The 19,752-nt window shown below is 44.3% G+C and overlaps 1 protein-coding gene across 1 annotated transcript; it reads right to left on the bottom strand.

Moving 5' to 3' along the window:
• Positions 1-13,761: 13,761 nt before the first annotated feature.
• PDZK1IP1 (PDZK1 interacting protein 1) lies at positions 13,762-19,175 on the bottom strand. Its single transcript, XM_075286436.1, has 4 exons — positions 19,064-19,175; positions 16,816-16,924; positions 14,807-14,896; positions 13,762-14,209 (listed from the first exon to the last, which is right to left on the bottom strand). The coding sequence occupies exons 1-4, from the start codon at positions 19,125-19,127 to the stop codon at positions 14,137-14,139; spliced, it is 336 nt and encodes a 111-aa protein (XP_075142537.1). The 5' UTR covers positions 19,128-19,175; the 3' UTR covers positions 13,762-14,136.
• Positions 19,176-19,752: the final 577 nt, after the last annotated feature.

Raw genomic sequence — 19,752 nt, 5'->3', positions numbered from 1 at the left:
ACCTGGCCGTCAGACATTGAACAAATGCAAAACGAACGCACAATAACCATTAAGAATAGACCAATTTGCCGATTTGAGGTGGTCTTGTAGAAAGGTGGTCTGCTGAATGGAGGGGGCCAATATGGGAAACTGAAAACCTTGCAGAAAATCCTGGACATATCTGAACATGGATTCCGTTCGGGGTTTCCTTCCCCAAATCTGCAAAAAAAAAAATGCGGCGAGAAAATTCCTGCACCTAGAACTTTTCTCCCTGCGTTTTTCAGGCTGTATCCCAGCGGACCCCATTACAGTCTATGGGGTCTGCAGGTTTCCTTAGGTAAGTGGAGTTGTTGGGGGGTTTGGGGAAACCTGAAGAAGGTGTGAACCTATCGCCATCGGTGGTCTTCTCAAAGCGGTGGTCTTTTGGAGAGTTTTCAATGTATGCAAAATGAGGATAATGAAAAAAACTATAAAATTACCCTAAATTTTTTTTTAAAAAAATAAAAATTAATACAGCAAACACTAAAGGAAAAAGAACCTGAATGGCGACAAATCTCTAAAAAGGGTCTGGTCCTTTAGGGTCATAAGACTGGTCATGAAGTGGTTAACACCCCTTTAAGTCTAAAAATAAAATTTTTTAATTTTTCCAATCTTATTTTTTCTGTTTCGTGGGTCGGCGCCCTCTCGGATTCTTTATTTCACGTTCCGAATTTGAAATGCAATTTTGCGTCTGGACAGTTACTGGTTAAGCGGGCTCAGCTGGGCAGAGGGGGCGCTCTATAGAACTGGTATTTTAGCAGAGAACCCCAGGTTTATCAGCAGTCATTTCTAGATAGCCAAACAATTGAAGTAAAGGGATATATATCAGGGAGATAATCAGGAGCGGCGTGTCATTACTACACATTTATTATCGCCTTCCGCAGTCGTGTCAGCGCCGCTGCACAGGGCCTGATAATTGAGTTCATTCATGCAGATGGTGTATTATCAGCAGCTACAGGAGGAGGATTCAGACAGTTAGAGATGCCGCTTGCCAGTGAAAGATTAGGGCCCCACTAACCCTCCGAGAATAATTAACGGTCCCAAAACCCTGGATTCTACTGAAAAAAATTCGGCCTGATCTCTTAACTGTAGCAGGTGTAATAAGGAGATAACAGGCGCTCCAGGGATGGCTCCTGCTAACATGGCGTACAATGGAACCTATGATAAATGTATTTATGACATTACCGGCCCCTCCCACTTACACAACCTCGCCGCTCGCCCTATGACATCACCGGTATAGCTGATCTAAGCAGACCAGGAATTGCTGTCCTCTTAGCCATGGATTTGTTACATATTATACATAAAATGACGGCATATTCTGCAGCGCTGTATACAGGCTATAACACAATCTACGGTAATTCCTTATCTGTATGTGACACACACACCACGGTATAAATTCATGGTTAACCTCAATCCTGAGAATAGAGGGGCAACTGATGTAGAGTTTGCATTCATGTGAATGGGGATGTGCTGCAATCCCCTGCACAGCCACTTGGCAGCAGCACTGCAGGGCAGGGAAAAATATAGGGTAAATTCAGTTTTTTGTCAGGCAGGAAAAAATTATTTTCCAAGTTTTTAGGCCCGTGTTACCAAATGCAGAAACACTGCGCTTTTACAGCACCAGCAAAGTGAATGAGATTAGGGTTAGTCCCAAAAAATGCTGCGAAAAAAATGAAATTTCAAAAACATTTTTGAAAAACACAACACGTCTATTTTCTTGGGGAAACATGATCGCTTTACCGACACATTTATAGAAAGACACAGCAAAAATGCTGCATGTTTTAGCAGCGTCCTGCAACTTGGGGTCTTAGTTGCGGAAACTCGGCTTTTCTTGTTGCAGATTTTGCTGCGGTATTTTTGAGACAACAGGTTTTGTTAGATATCTAAGTAAGTAAGCGGCCATTTGCTTGTGGCCTGTGGGCATCCGCAGTTGGCTCTGCCTGAGGCCTAGAAGTTTGACCGCCAGCGCAGGAAGAAGACACGCAGAGAGGCCGTTCCTGAAGATGGAGGTGGCGCTGGAGAGTTCTCTCACAGCATTGGCGACGCCCCCAGTGCTGTTTGAGCGCTAGGGACCGCCCCCAGTGCTGCAAGAGAACTCATTTGCATACCGACAAAAATCAGGTTTTACACCAAATGGCGGTGCAGAGAAGACATCTAAAGGTAGGAGAAGAATAGCCTTTTTGAAGGCTATTCCTACGTGTGAACGAGAAACAATTCGATTTTAATGGTAGGATCCCTTTAATAACTAACACAAAACACTTTACAGATAATAATTAAACATGAATCACGTAAGACGTCTCATAAATACCTGCGAGTTCTGGAGACATTCACACCTCCCTCTGTTTTCATCGATGCAATAGTCATCATGGATCTAAGCCCAGCCCTAACTCTCACAATCCATATTCGGGGCAATCATATTTCTGTAGAACCGTAATCCTACTTTTGGCAGGCTTCATGGTTATCTTGGGCCAAGGATCGATACTGCTGGGACATGTGATTATATCCATATGCCAAAATTCAGAAAAGCTTTGGAGTCTGTTTGTTGATGGTAATTGGGTGCAGAATTCATCAGAAATACAATTTCTGCCCAAAGCCAACTGCATACAACAGTCATACTGGCGAGAGGGAATTTAGCATGGATTTCACCAACAGTGCTCTAGTCCCAACCAAAGCAGCCGTCTCTGGTCTGAACATTACATAATATACTTGGCAGAATTTGTTTGTTCTGTTATGCTTTATTCTTCCTCTTGACATTGCTTCACGTTGATAAATATACCAAAAATCTATAAAAATAAAATAGTGTGAGCCCTTAAAGCAAATGTCTGGTTTATAAAAACACTGGGTTAGTAGAGGAGGGATATTGTGTAACAGCTACATCAATGAGCCGGAACAGTGAATGGCTACAAAAAGTCTATTTTTTTAGACTACACTTATTACACAGTGATGTCACAGTACAGGGATAATACACACAGTGATGTCACAGTACAGGGATAATACACACAGTGATGTCACAGCACAGAGATAATACACACAGTGATGTCACAGTACAGAGATAATACACACAGTGATGTCACAGTACAGGGATAATACACACAGTGATGTCACAGTACAGGGATAATACACACAGTGATGTCACAGTACAGGATAATACACACAGTGATGTCACAGTACAGGGATAATACACACAGTGATGTCACAGTACAGAGATAATACACACAGTGATGTCACAGTACAGGATAATACACACAGTGATGTCACAGTACAGGAATAATACACACAGTGATGTCACAGTACAGAGATAATACACAGTGATGTCACAGTACAGAGATAATACACACAGTGATGTCACAGTACAGGATAATACACACAGTGATGTCACAGTACAGGGATAATACACACAGTGATGTCACAGTACAGGATAATACACACAGTGATGTCACAGTACAGGATAATACACACAGTGATGTCACAGTACAGGATAATACACACAGTGATGTCACAGTACAGGGATAATACACACAGTGATGTCACAGTACAGATAATACACACAGTGATGTCACAGTACAGAGATAATACACACAGTGATGTCACAGTACAGGATAATACACACAGTGATGTCACAGTACAGGGATAATACACACAGTGATGTCACAGTACAGATAATACACACAGTGATGTCACAGTACAGGGATAATACACACAGTGATGTCACAGTACAGATAATACACACAGTGATGTCACAGTACAGGGATAATACACACAGTGATGTCACAGTACAGGATAATACACACAGTGATGTCACAGTGCAGGGATAATACACACAGTGATGTCACAGTACAGGGATAATACACACAGTGATGTCACAATACAGGGATAATACACACAGTGATGTCACAGTACAGGGATAATACACACAGTGATGTCACAATACAGGGATAATACACACAGTGATGTCACAGTACAGGATAATACACACAGTGATGTCACAGTACAGGATAATACACACAGTGATGTCACAGTACAGAGATAATACACACAGTGATGTCACAGTACAGGATAATACACACAGTGATGTCACAGTACAGAGATAATACACACAGTGATGTCACAGTACAGGGATAATACACACAGTGATGTCACAGTACAGAGATAATACACACAGTGATGTCACAGTACAGGATAATACACACAGTGATGTCACAGTACAGAGATAATATAGTGATGTCAGTACAGAGATAATACACACAGTGATGTCACAGTACAGGATAATACACACAGTGATGTCACAATACAGGGATAATACACACAGTGATGTCACAGTACAGGATAATACACACAGTGATGTCACAGTACAGGATAATACACACAGTGATGTCACAGTACAGAGATAATACACACAGTGATGTCACAGTACAGGATAATACACACAGTGATGTCACAGTACAGAGATAATACAGTGATGTCAGTACAGAGATAATACACACAGTGATGTCACAGTACAGAGATAATACAGTGATGTCACAGTACAGAGATAATACACACAGTGATGTCACAGTACAGGATAATACACACAGTGATGTCACAGTACAGAGATAATACACACAGTGATGTCACAGTACAAGGATAATACACACAGTGATGTCACAGTACAGGATAATACACACAGTGATGTCACAGTACAGAGATAATACACACAGTGATGTCACAGTACAGGGATAATACACACAGTGATGTCACAGTACAGAGATAATACACACAGTGATGTCACAGTACAGAGATAATACACACAGTGATGTCACAGTACAGGATAATACACACAGTGATGTCACAGTACAGGATAATATACACAGTGATGTCACAGTACAAGGATAATACACACAGTGATATCACAGTACAGGGATAATACACACAGTGATGTCACAGTACAGGATAATACACACAGTGATGTCACAGTACAGGATAATATACACAGTGATGTCACAGTACAAGGATAATACACACAGTGATGTCACAGTACAGAGATAATACACACAGTGATGTCAGTACAGAGATAATACACACCGTGATGTCACAGTACAGAGATAATACACACAGTGATGTCACAGTACAAAGATAATACAGACAGTGATGTCACAGTACAGAGATAATACACACAGTGATGTCACAGTACAGAGATAATACACACAGTGATGTCAGTACAGAGATAATACACACAGTGATGTCACAGTACAGAGATAATACACACAGTGATGTCACAGTACAAAGATAATACAGACAGTGATGTCACAGTACAGGATAATACACACAGTGATGTCACAGTACAGAGATAATACACACAGTGATGTCACAGTAGAGTACAGTAATACAATAACGCACACAGTGGACAGCCCAGTGCACTAAACTGGCAATGTGTAAAACCGAATTTCCCTTGTGGTGGCGCTGTAGGGGTGCAAAACACTTGCTTTCTAGTGTCACACACATTACACTAATCTCTGAGGGTCCCAGCATCATGACACCCCTTGAAATCTACTTATTGACTGACCCAGGGGTGAACCCACCCTTTTTGCCGCCCAAGGCGGATGACAGAAAGCCACCCCACCCCCCAGGAGGCGGGGGCGAGGTGGAGGGGGCGGAGCTGAGGGGTGTGGCAGAGCGGCGTTAGCAGGCAGAGAGCAGGCAGGGAGAATACCTGCTCTCTGCCTGAACGTGAGAGGAGGCCGGTGAAGCAGCGTTGTGTCCACAGGGCCTCCCTAATCCACCGTTCGCTTCCCGTGCTGGGCTGCTGAGACGGTGACGCTAAGCCAGTCCAGGACAGCTTGTCCTGGACTGGCTTAGGTAAGCAAAAATGCCGGTCGCTTCAGGTCACCTCATGGGAGGTGCGGCGCTGGACTGACCATTGATCCATACAGAATAAGAGACAAAACAGCACCTGATAGGGGAAGGTCTGAGCGGTCGGCCCCCACTGAAGTTGTCCCCTATCGATGAACAAGGGATCTGTTGTTAAGATGAGAATAGCAGTGTTATAAAGCATGTGATACATTTGGTGCCTGCGTCATACTCCAGTTTATGGCACCTTTTGCTCAGTAAATGTCCCCTGGTGCACATTAGTAAGTAGTTAGTGCACATTAGGACCTAGATTTATTAATCTTTATGTTTGCCGTCTATTGGACTTTATTCCCTTGGCCTTTTAGTGACATTTCAGAGCACAAACACAATAAATCCTTCATCACATTCATGGCCTGGAAATAAAACTCATAGGAAATGTTATCTGTACAGTATCCAGTGGACCTACATGATGGAAGGATCGTGCCCCGGGGAGGTGAACCAGTGCTCTAATCTGCAGGCAGCATGCTATAGAGCAGCAGGAGCTGAGCAGGTTGATAGATAGTTGTGCTGGAAAAGTTTCTATATAACGCTGGGTTCACACCTGCGTTTGGGGTCTCCGTTCTATGGTTTCCGTCTTCTGCATGGCAGAAGACGGAAACCATAGACCGGGTCCGGCCGTGCGCGGCGGTGAGCGTTTTAGGCTCTCCGCTGCGAAACCGGATTTTTTTATCCGGACACAGAGTACTGCATGTCCGACTCTGTGTCCGGATTATAAAACCCGGTTTCGCGGCGGAGAGCGCAAAACGCTCACTGCCGCGCACGGCCGGACAGCTTTCTCACCCATTCAAATGAATGGGTGAGAAAGTCTCCTGCAGGTTTCCGTCTCCTGCCTGTGTTTTAGGCAGGAAACGGAAACCTAAGTACGGAGACCGGGCCGCAGATGTGAACGAGCCCTAACTTGTCATTTATTGACTGTTATCCTTGATCTTTCTGTGCTTGGGAGTCCAGTGGGTGGGCTTCCCTGTATCCATATCTGACAGTCACTTATAGGACCGCCCACATGACTCCTTAGTTTAGGAATAGCAGAATTTTTTTTATCAGTAAATTACAAGTGATCTATAATTTTCTTCCCTCAAACCTTACTATAGGGCATTAATGTTTGCTCAACATTGGGGACCCCTACTAATCTGCACAATGAAGGGGTAGGGGTACACCTGCTAGTGTCTCATTTGTTGATTGTATCTCGGGGGCAGATGAAGGGCCACACTGGCCCCTCCACACAGTATTATGTCCCTTAGTGGCCCCTGCACACAGTATTATCCCCCCATAGTGGCCCCTCCACACAGTATTATGTCCCTTAGTGGCCCCAGCACACAGTATTATGCCCCATAGTGGCCCCTGCACACAGTATTCTGCCCCATAGTGGCCCCTACACACAGTATTATGCCCAATAGTGGCCCCTGCACACAGTATTATGCCCCATAGTGGCCCTGCACACAGTATTATGTCCATAGTGGCCCCTGCACACAGTATTATCCCCCATTGTGGCCCCTGCACACAGTATTATGCCCCATAGTGGCCCCTGCACACAGTATTATGTCCCATAGTGGCCCCTGCACACAATATTATCCCCAATAGTGGCCCCTACACACAGTATAATGTCCCATAGTGGCCCCTGCACACAATATTATCCCCCATAGTGGTCCCTCCATACAATATAATGTCCCATAGTGACCCCTCCACACAATATAATGTCCCATAGTGACCCCTCCACACAGTATAATGTCCCATAGTGGCCCCTCCACACAGTATAATGTCCCATAGTGGCCCCTCCACACAGTATAATGTCCCATAGTGACCCCTGCACACAGTATTATGTCCCATAGTGGCCCCTCCACACAGTATAATGTCCTATAGTGGCCCCTCCACACAGTATAATGTCCCATAGTGACCCCTGCACACAGTATTATGTCCCATAGTGACCTCTCCACACAGTATAATGTCCTATAGTGGCCTCTACACACAGTATTATGTCCCATAGTGACCCCTGCACACAGTATTATGTCCCATAGTGACCTCTCCACACAGTATAATGTCCTATAGTGGCCTCTACACACAGTATAATATCCCATAGAAGCCCCTCCTCACAGTATAATGCCACATAGTGGCCCTTCTACACAGTATAGCATCCCATAGTGGCCCCTGCACACAGTATAATCTCCTATAGTGGCCCCTCCACACAGTATTATGTTAATGGAATATACATAGATTTGACCAAATGGGTTCTTGATACAAAGTTTCCAAAGAATTTGGGTTCAACCGAGATCTTTTGAGTTCACCAACCACAAACTACTATTATACTGTGGTCTCTTCCTACCCCAGAGTATAATAAATGGAGGCCCAGGGGAGGTGGCAAACACAACAAACAGTCGTCCTTAGGTGTCATTGCACTGCAGTGACCCATGTGACCACATATTATGCTCTGTGTATTTGGTCCCAAAAAATTCTGTTCAAATATTCACGAGACAAATCTTGCGCGGTTCACCCAACACATACTTGCCTCCAGTAGTCTCCCTTGCCACGCCACAGTAGTCAACAGGTGATTACAAGGTCAGATTATAATGGGGAAAATGGGCAGTGGCCACTGGGCCCAATACAGCCTAAGGCCCTTGGCAACCCCACGTTTTACACATATTATTATCCATCCCTGGTTGCACCGGCACAACAAATGGAGCTGAACGAGCTGCATATGTATAAAAATAGTTATCTATATAGAGGAACCATACTGCCTGTTTTATAGAGCGATGGCCTAACACTAGTTTATTGCCCAATCCTTGTGTGAACCTTGCCTTAGCAGGGTTTCTTCTCTATCTGGATCTTCATCTCCATGGATTATCTTTCCACTTACCCCAGAAGTGTTTACTACATCTCAGACTCTGAGCTGTCTGTCTGCCGCTCTGATTCCCGCTGTGCGGGGCGTCTTCATACAGTAGCACCCACTTTATGGCCCTCAGATAACACCAACTGAGGGGTAATGATAATGAAATAGCAGAGTTCAATAGTCTGATGGATGAATCCTGATAAGATCTGGGGATGGTCAGGATATCAGGAGACTCCTTGTACAACATCTACAGGAATTTGTAGAAAATTGCAAAGGAAAATGTGTTCCTTCAGAGGAGCTAGAAAGACCCGACCACACAAGAAGACTGGAACACGCTGCCTGGTATAAGACTCGTAAGGCCAAAGTGTCACTCTAGACTATTGTAAGTACTGTAAACCAAAGAAACTGACTGTATCCATGTATACATGCTGTATGGGTAGAAGGAACCTTTAAAGAAAACCTATCACCAGATCTGACATCCATCATTTGATCATCCCTGTCACGTTTTGGTGTTTTGTTTATCCAAATCCGTTCGGCCATTCCACAGATATAAGCCCTTTTAGTGTTGATGCAAATTAAAGTCCACTTGTCAAGTGGGCGGTAACACTGCATCACATACAGCACACAGAGACCCTAGAGAAACCACAGTGTTACCGCCTACTTGCCTGGTATACACTAACTGGGCTTATATCTTTGGAATGGCTGAACAGCATCTGACTATGTCATTGGATTTTTCAGACCTAAAGTGATATCCACCATGTCACACTACATTTGTCCTATATTTTTCCAGCTGCAGAGAAGATGCGACCACGGATTTACCCGCGGCACTTTTTTTGCTGTGGCTAGGGTTGAGCGGGATCGGGCAAGATTGGATCCTGATTGGCGATCGAGAAAATTTCATGATCAGGATCGGCTGGAAAATGATCGAAAATCGGATTTTGAAATACTGTATATATAATATACAATTAGGGTTGAGCGATCGGGATCGGGAAAGATCAGACCCTGATCGGCGATCGAGCAAATTTCACGATCTGGAAAATGATCTGAAAATCGATCCTGAAATCTCAAGATCGGCTGAACCCTAGCTGTGGCCCGTTACGTGGGGGCTTATCCTGAAGGAAATACAGGTGCAGAATTTGATGTGGAATTAGATCAAAAGGAAAAATTTGGCTTCAAATTTCTGAAGCTGAATTATGTGTCAGGGGATGTGCCAAGTCTGCTGACAGGTGACGTCAGGGGGAAGAAGGATCGGGCATGTTGCATTTCAATTCATTGTTCACTCCCTTCTCATGAGCCAAGAGTGCACGTGATTGTGGCGTTGTCAGGAATAGTTGTCAGCTATCGAAGGTGTATGAGCACTGTAACCCTGCAGAAGAGGTTGTCTATGATATCATACACAGGCTATACGACTCTCCTAATGACTCTTACATTCATAAACTCCTTTTTGTTTCTTAATCTCCTCACCTTTTCATCAGTTTGTCTTACAAGACGTTGCATTATCAGGCCGTGATATTATCAGGAGGGCCCTGCGGTCCCACAAGTGCTGGGTTTTACATGCTATCAGTGTCTGGCTCAGCAAGAAGACACTTTCACAATTCCCGTCTTCCTGTCAGAAGCCTCCAAACCCCTATCATTACAATGCACACGCCATGTCTCTGCGATACTGGAGATACAAGAGGCAGATTGCCACGACTAAGTTGACAGCATGCAGAGCGTGCAACAAATGGGCCTGCACAAGAATTAGCCACCAGGTATTCTTCACTGTCTGCCTTGGTGCTAGTGATCAGCAGGACATCTCCATAGCCCCGACGAAGAACACCGCTCATTATTCACATCACAGTGCTGAAATACAACCGCTTTTATGGTGTAATATTTGCCCAGTGTTTGGAAGGCCTCATGAATGTTGTATATCAGGAGGACGTGATCAGCTCAGCAGATCTGGACGGTTGGTCTTATCTGCCGTGAACACTGACATACACAAGACGTCGCCTCCATGTAACACACATCACATGACCCTGGTAGAAGTTGGCAATAGACATGAAGACATAGATAATAACTGGATTCTAACCGTCCTGGTCTCTTTTATTCTCATATAGGGACAGTAATATGGACTTCAGGTTGGAGTAGTAGTCGGGGTCCCTTATCCCTCTTTCCTCCCTTCTTCCCCCTTGTTCTCCATAAGGGGTTAAAGGGGTTCTCCCACAATATGGGTATGGGATAACTTGCAGATCAGTGGGGGTCCCACTGCTCAGATAAACATTCTGAATAGAGTGGTGATCGGGCAGTTCAATGGAATCACTGGAGATAACCAAGCCCTGTACTTTGGCACTCCATTGAAATGAATGGAGCCGCGCATGCGCTGTCCAGCCACCACTTCATTCAAAATGGGGCAAAAGACCCCATACTCCTGATCAGTAGGGGTCTGAGCAGTCGGACCCCACTGATCTGCAAGTTATACCCTATACAATGGATAGAGAAGAACTTGTTTTATGGGAAAACCCCGTTAATGTCAGATGCATGTGGGCTAACCCGGGGGTGGGGTATGTGTCCAGCATGAACAATCCACTGGATTAAGGTAAATGTATCTACCTGCACAACCCTTTTAGGCTAAGGCCCCACATACCATGTTTTCATGTTGCAACAACCCCTTTAAAGCAGTACAGCATAATGACAAATCCAGCTCCGCTACATCTACAAGTGTCATATAGTGTTACTTCACATCTTTTGTTAAAAATTCAGGAATTTTAAGAAACAAATCAATTTATTGTTTAAAAAAGTGAGCAAAATAATCACAGACTTTGCCTAGAACATCAATCAATAATCCAATAATCACCAATAGATCAATCCATCGTAATGCTGCAGTGCAGAGATATATCCATACAGGGATACAGTGGATGATAACGCAGAACACTAGCTAGCACACAGAAAAGGTATACAATGTCTATATCTACAAGTCATAGACAGAGAGGCATCTTGCAATAATAACATGTATAGGCCAAGTCCTGTATTTGGGTGGAGTAACACTTTATGATTGAGAATTTTGGGGATCTCCAGGAGTGAATGTTCTGCAGGAAGCTGAAGGAGGGAGGAGGCGACTTAGTGGTCCAGAAAATCCTGGTCAGCTCTTAATAAACTGGAAGTGCCCAGGTCTGCAGAGTGACGAAACGTCCTCCGGTTGCAAGAAAAATGTCTTCTCAAGCAACAATCAATAACTGAGGAGTAAGAAAATGCTGAGTCCGACCCTGGAAAAGTTTACCAAATCCGAGTTACTATTAACAGACTGGAGAACCCGAGCGAAACATTTACCCGTCATCATCCTGATGTTTTACCGCAAAAACGCAGAGGTGTTTCATGAAGATCCTGAGCCCGTATGCAAAATCTGTAACCCTGCACATGTGCCATCGACTAAGAAGGGTAAAGACCATAGAGAAGAACAGCAAATCAATGGCAAAGACGTTGCATGTGAAGGTCATAGTGGACTATGAGATGAATTTGTCACGTAAAATATAGGGTGGAAATCTGCAACATTTCCGCAACAGGATCAGGTTTTCGTGTGGAAGGAAGCATTGCTGTTGACTGACTAGCTGTATTACAAGAGTTATGGTAGGTGGGCCTCTGCCAATCTGATATCAAAGACCTAGCAGGCTGCAGCAAAAAAAGCCCAGCAGGAAAAACCGCGGCGGCATACTATATCTCCCTCTCCTTGGGTAGCCACTCTTGGCTTAGGCTCAAAAAAAAAAAAAAAAACGCAGCAAAATCTGCAACACTAAAAGCTAAATTTCCGCAACGTGGAGCCTCAGTTTTAGGGTGAGGAAGTGCAACTAAAAGAATACTGCAGAAAAAGAAATGAAAAGGCTCCAAAAAAAATGCAACCCCCAAAACATTTGCTTTATCACTGCTTTTCTCATGTATTTTTTCTTCCCCCATATAAGACTATGGGAGAATTGCATGTTGGTTCTGCAACGTGTGGTCTCAGCCTTAAAGGGATCCTATCATTTAAACACTTTTTTTTCTAGTTGACACGCCGGAATAGCCTTAAGAAAGGCTATTCGTCTCCTACCTTTATCAGTCGCCTCCGGCCCGCCGTTCAGTAGAAATACCGGTTTTTACCGATATGCAAATGAGTTCTTTCGCAGCACTGGGGGCAGGCCCCAGCACTCAGACAGCACTGGGGGCGTCCCCAATGCTGCCAGAGAACTCTCTCCAGCGACACCTCTATCTTCAACAGCAACCGCCTTTGGGGGTCACACTCCGGCGCCAGCGCAGTCGGCGCCATCGGGACGCAGGCAAGAGCCGAGTGCACAGGCCGGCCGGCGGAGATTTTTTTGGAGGCCACTACGCGCGCATGCACAGTACGCTCCTGTAGTTCTATGGAGAACAGGAGTGTACTACGCATGTGCGAGTAAGCGGCCTCCAAAAAAATGGCTGCTGGCCAGCCTGTGAACTCGGCTTTGCCTGGGTCCCGTAGGCAGAGCCAACTGCGCAGGTGCACAAGTCTGACTCCAGCCGGAAAAAGAAGATGAAGGGGCGGTTGCTGCAGAAGATGGAGGCATCGCTGGAGAGAGTTCTCTTGCAGCATTGGGGACGCCCCCAGTGCTGTTTGAGTGCTGGGGCCCGCCCCCAGTGCTGCGAGAGAACTCATTTGCGTACCAAGAAAAAACGGATTATTCACTGAACGGTGGGCCGGAGGCGACTGATAAAGGTAGGAGACAAATAGCCTTTCTTAAGGCTATTCCGACGTGTCAACTAGAAAAAAAAAAAAGCGTTTAAATGATAGGCCTTTGGGCCCAGGTGCAACTACCTCTGTACCCCACTATGGCTACGTTCACACATTGAGTATAGAACTATGCCATGCAACTAACCTAAAGCTACTTCATAGGTAAGCAAGAAATAGGAGTCCTATAGCTCTGAACAAGGCTGCAAGATCAGATTAGACCAGGTTCATTTGTAGTCTGTAGTCAGAGATGCATGGCTCTGCTCTGGAGCTGTATACACAAAACGGTAGATTTCAATCTAAACCTTTTTTTCTCTTTCATTTCATATGTGTAGTAACAATTAAAAAACCGATGACAGAGATTAGATGTATCCAATGACTCCAGACAGGATGTTGTTGAGTTGATCATAATAGAAACTGGAAAACCCCATTGTGTGTGAATGCTGCCCGAGCAATCCCATGTGTAGATTTACTACATTTTTATTAAAAGACCCTTATAAATAACACTTTTATATAATACTGATCCTAGATACATTGGCTATATATCCTCACTGACTTGGAGGAAGCAGAAAACTTGCGGCGGGTTGAAAGGTTGTCCGGTTCTCCCATGAGATTTACGTGTTCTTTGTGTTCCTTTAATACCTTGTGATGATTTTTGTGATACTGTCAGGGACAGTAAGTCATTGGGATGTTATAATCACATAGCTGTAGTGAGTATGTTATCATTCACTTCAATGGGGTTGTCATAGGCATGATCATGTTCATTGGATCTGAAATACAAAGAGACATGTCTGTATATATGGCCTCGGAACATTGTACAAGTCACTGATGGCAAAGTAAGAGATAAGTTACTATAAAGTATAGTGAGACGGAATCCTTGTCATAGTCACAGCTTCAAGTTATTCGATGCCAATACATAATCTGTAACATGGGCTCACCATCTATGATGTATAACACATGGTATAGTCTTTTTATGGGTCTTCCTTAGGCACCAGCCCAATTCAGCCATCCATCTAACTTGACTCGGGGGCCTTTTGTCTGTCCCCTGACGCCAGGTTGGAAAAGGGAAGACCACTTTCTGATATAGACCTCCATAACGTCATCCAGTTATGTCTACAATGTCCCCTTGAGGACATCCATTGTCATAAGTGTTGTCACCAAATGTCTGCTCAGTGTTTCACCTGCAATATCTAAGCCAGCTCGTCTCTTCCCGTATAGTAGCCATGATGGAGAAGATGGCTGGTTTAGCCAACCCTATATAAGCACATCACCTCCTGACCTTCCTGTCCACCCCGTATAGACCTGACTCACACTTGAAGACTTGTATGTAATGACAGAATCCCACCCTGCTCCATTATCATCCATACCTGCTGCTGTAATGGCCATAGGTACCATTGGAAGCAGCCACGTCGCCATAGACCTTAGGTCCTACTGTAGGGTCTGACTCAAGATTAGATCTGGAGAAGAAAGGGAATAACATTATAACAATGGCCATTCGGTGACACTACCTATTAGTAATAGTTATCTGGTCTTTTCTATCAAGTTGATCATATACATTGAAAGATATCTAGTTATTCGCATTTGCATCCTATGAAGTTGGTTATACACATCAGGAAATATCCTATAGGTTTTCTTTGGTAGAGGCGTATGGTAGCTGCTTAAAATAAACTTGCACACTCAGCCCATCGAGCATGTGTATGGATATGGGAAAGCCACTGTTGGCTAAGAAACGTATTATATACCAATGTATGTTGTCAGAACGGGAATCATTCTACAAACCTTTGCAGCCTAAAATGTAGAAACGTTGCAAAAATTCTTGATAAAAATGTCCTACTGTGTTATTATAGGTTTACAGCTCCTTTAGGGGCCAGTCTAAAGTATTCTATGGAGATAAATACCAAGTCCAGGGGCTTCCACCTTCTTAATAATCCTGGAGTAAACATCTTCCAGTCCCTGCACAAGCTGAATTGTCATTGGCAGGAATGTACAATACATCTCATACAATGTACAGGATATACAGCAGGCGTTCCAATCACTTCCTGAATGTAAACTTTACATATTTCATGGGTGAGTCAATTGTCCTAGATCCCTTGTGAAGTTTTTACTAGCTGTGTTAACTCCTTGCCCGCCGGCAGAGATGGAGCCTGAAGCTCCAGGGCCCTAATTCATATCCAATCCATCACGTACCATTTACTATGAAGGGCCCTAGGCCTGGGTATGACTGCTGCTTCTGCAACCCTATAGCTACACCTCTGCATACCAATATTACATTTTGGACCCTCTGGTTGCAGCTTGGACCGGTCGGAAGATGTATGTCATCATCTGCAGACAGGTCCTCTAAGTCCTCTCTCCTAATCCTATTTTGTGAGAGAGTTTTCTGCCGTACCAAGGCAGCGACTTGCTGAAACAGAAACCTCCCCTACCATGATTATATCAGTGGATACCAAGATGAAGCCCACACCCCTTCAGCTGAGCCTCAGTCCCTTCTACTGTTTGGAGAGCACCAGAAGGAGAAGAAGGTCTTCTGTTTCTTCACCAGTTGTCTACAAGATGGACGACTTTGTAATGAAGTGAATATCTCATTTCGTTCTAGGTTTAGTTGTCTCTTTAAACAGCGTGATAAAGGGTGTGACCATCCTGTAGTAATGTCTATTGTCGTGCCAAAACTCGGTTACGGTTGGCACCCAAATTGTTGTCTCAGTATTATGTGAATGAAAGTCACTCGGGGAAGTGAAGAAGCTGAAGGTGGAGTCTGGTTTTTGTAATGCAATAGTATAATTGCAAGATGGCAGACCTGTCTTTACACAATGCCAATGACACAGATGTGCGGGTAAGTTGGACAAAATGTGTGTTTGTTTTAAAGTGATATATCTATAGTAAAGATAGGATATACAATTTATACTGCGGGTTCCCCAGCCATATCCATCTGGCCACCCTTCTGCAACCGCAGTTGTCATAGCACTGGGTCTGGGTGTTGGACCCCTATAGATTACATACTGATGACCTATCCTGTGCTACAGCTGCAAGGTTTCTGATGCAAACCTTTGTACCCGCATTATAGTCTATGGGGTCCATGTGCTTTCACTGCACACCACTTGCAAATGCGTTCGGTAGCCCATTCAGGGGGGTCCCCATGCGGACTCCCCAAACGGTTTACCGAATGCAGATGTGAACCAAGGGTAACACATTAAAGGACTTGCTTGGGATTATAAAAACATGGCAGTACAGCCTCCTTCACTGCAATACCAGGCACAACCCATGAACAGGTGTGGCGCTGTTTCTGCAGGATAGGAGCCAGGTTTTTCTAATCCTATACAAACCCTTTAAGTCATGGATGATTGTTCACTTGTTAAGGTCTTATAGTCACACAACTTACTTGGATGTCTTCTTCAAAACAATTTTGGCCACGTAGATAACTAGAACAAGAAAAAGGAAAACTGTGGTGGCGATGAGTCCTACGCCCCATTGAGGAATCCTCCTGAGCTCTGCAAGTCAAATATTGAGATTTTAGATATTCATTTCATAAACTGTTATGAACAGAGATGTAACTTGAAGCTTCTGGGACCCAATGAAAACAGGGGCCCCCGACTACCACACACATATAAGGCTAGGACTACTCCTGCCACGTGACCATAAATTGCCATGTCGTCCTCCAATTCCTTTATATACAAACACTCCATTTATGTACCAGCACTGAAGACTTTACAACTGGTTATTCAGCATGAAACTCCTTGGTTATCCAATTGAAGGTGCCCATTTATCTTCAATAGCCGTGGACACAACTCTCCCATACACAAGTAGGATTAGCAAGGAGTGTAGACACCTCTGGTGGTGGGTTATACTCACAGTACGATGCCCCCTTAGTTAGGCATAGAACATACTGCACCCTTTATGCCCTCATCCATAGTATAATGCCCCCCTAATGCTATGAGGCCTTGTACAGCTCCAGTCTATACATTACTATATAGGTATTACTCGTATAGTGCCATAATACTCACTGTACAGGTTTTCACTTATCCCAATACAGAAAAGTTTGCACAATGCCTAACTGGATGGTAATCCAGACTACTAAACCAACTAGAGGAAAGCACAATAACAATGGAGTGTTTGTCTGCCCTATTACACAATGCTTGGCCCTGGTGATTCATACGCTTTTGTAAATCTCTTACCCCACTTATTTCACAAGTCGCAATTTCCAAAAAAAAAAAGTACTGTAACATAAATCAAGACAAAAATATACACATAGTGACGTAGAAGCAGAGAAAGTAGCAAGTGGCAGCGGCCCCAAGATTCCTAGCTCTGATATATGGAGCTGTTTATTTGTACAAGTCTCCTGCTAATGGCACCTAAGTCTCTGGCTGGTCAGGTTTGGGTCATTATGGACAGACAGCTCCCTTATATGTCCCACAAAGGTACCTGCACCCAAAATAATAGCTTATATATTGCTTAAAAATGACCTTTCACCACCTCCAGATCTTTGCATCCTTCACTAGGCGCATCTCCAATGATTCTGGCACAGGTGGAAAGTTTGCTCTAGCCCCCATCATCCCCAGGAATCATTTCTGTTCTGTTTCATGCCCGGCTCCACCTATTTCAGTTCAGATGGAATTTTTTCTTTAGTCCCCACCACTCCTGAGCAATCAGTGTAGTTAGTTCCAGTACCCAATATTCTGATACTGCTCTGTACAGTCAAGGGGGTGGTCCTAGATTATCTGCTCCAGCACAGGACCGCCCACCTAGCAGTAGAGCGCAGTATCAGAATATTGGGTAGTGAAACTAACTACACTGATTGCTCAGGAGTAGTGGGGACTAAAGATAAAATTCCAACTGAACTGGAATAGGTGGAGCTGGGCATATTAAAGGATGCAAAGAGGTGGAGGTGATGAAGGGGTTGGCTCATCACAGGCAAATAATTAATACGAGCGATGCTCCCAGTGACATAACAGCGATCGAACATGTGAACGGGCCCCATTGTCCAAGGCTCACAGGTTCCCCTGTCATCTTCCGTGATTAAATATTTGTAAAATACTCTCACCATACTCCCAGTTCGGCATCAATGGTGAAGCAATGCTCCCCCTGCCTCAAGCCCAGTACTCCAAGACCTATTGGAGGGGTAGCAAAAGGGGCTAGGACCATGCCAAATGCAGGGCATCTGATTAAAGCATGGGGCCAGGCAGGTGCACAGAAGGGAATCCAAAACTCCAGAAGCCATGAGCAGGGTCCCCATGTCTGGTTATTGAAAGGCACAGAGTCTATGGGGCTGAAGATGGAGAATCTGCATAGGGTACTGGGTATATCCAGTCTAGACAATCCTCTCTGAGTTAAACACACTACAAGCTGGACCAGATCTACATTTAAAAAAAATCATCATTTGCATCCTGATTTTTAAAACCTTTCCTGACTGTATAGGTCTAACAGCTGAGGGTTTGTTACAACTGTATCTAGTCTAGATAATCCTCTGTAAACTAAGCACAGTACCAGCAACACAAGATCTCTGCTAGCCATCACTAAAAAAGTAACCCGGCTTTATATTTGTCACAGCTGAGATTTTGTTACAATTGTATCTAGTCTAGACATTACTGTGCATAATGCATGGTGGAGAACCCAGTGACCGGAGTACCTACCTGCCTGGCAGGAGACTGGTCCTAGAAGAAGCAACAGCAGAGAGATGACCTGCAGGTTGGACATGGCTGCAGAGCTTCTTCCCTGCTTGTGGGTCAGGAAAGTAAGATCAGACCTCGGAAAACAAGGAAGAATCCAGAGCAGTTAATGCTCAACCTGGCAGGTACTTGGAAACACCTCTCCAGTTTGGGAGGGACCTGGCGCCCGTCACAGGAGCTAATGCATGACTTACCTGGTAAAAAAATAAGCTGAGAAAATCAATGAGTCACATTGTTCTCTGTCTCTGCCGACTACAAGTCACTGGTCGGGGGCAAATAGCAAGATTTCTGCAGATCTCATCAAGTTCATGATATAGGATAATCTCATTATTGGGTAGGGGTTGAAATTAAAAAGGAACATAATCTTTATATGAAATGTATACATCTCTGTATACACCGTGACCTGGTACAGACCCAGCATTGGCATTAGTCCAACCCATCCAAGACTTGAATGGTGATGGGGGGCACAATGGGATCTGCAGCTCCAGATTTTTTGGGAGGAGAGTAATACAATACAAAATTATAGCACCAAAATGTGCCTAAATAATACCGTCATACAGCATCTAAATAATACTGCCATAAGGTGCCGACACCACAGCCCATCGTGTACCAGAGAGGGCTGGAATAACTCTTTATCTACAAGTGATTGATTT

Source organism: Leptodactylus fuscus, chromosome 9 (assembly GCF_031893055.1).
Source record: "Leptodactylus fuscus isolate aLepFus1 chromosome 9, aLepFus1.hap2, whole genome shotgun sequence".
In the NCBI taxonomy this organism is placed as follows: Eukaryota; Metazoa; Chordata; class Amphibia; order Anura; family Leptodactylidae; genus Leptodactylus; species Leptodactylus fuscus.
The sequence above is the reverse complement of the archived record's forward strand: the minus strand, read 5'-3'. Positions and strand labels throughout refer to the sequence as shown.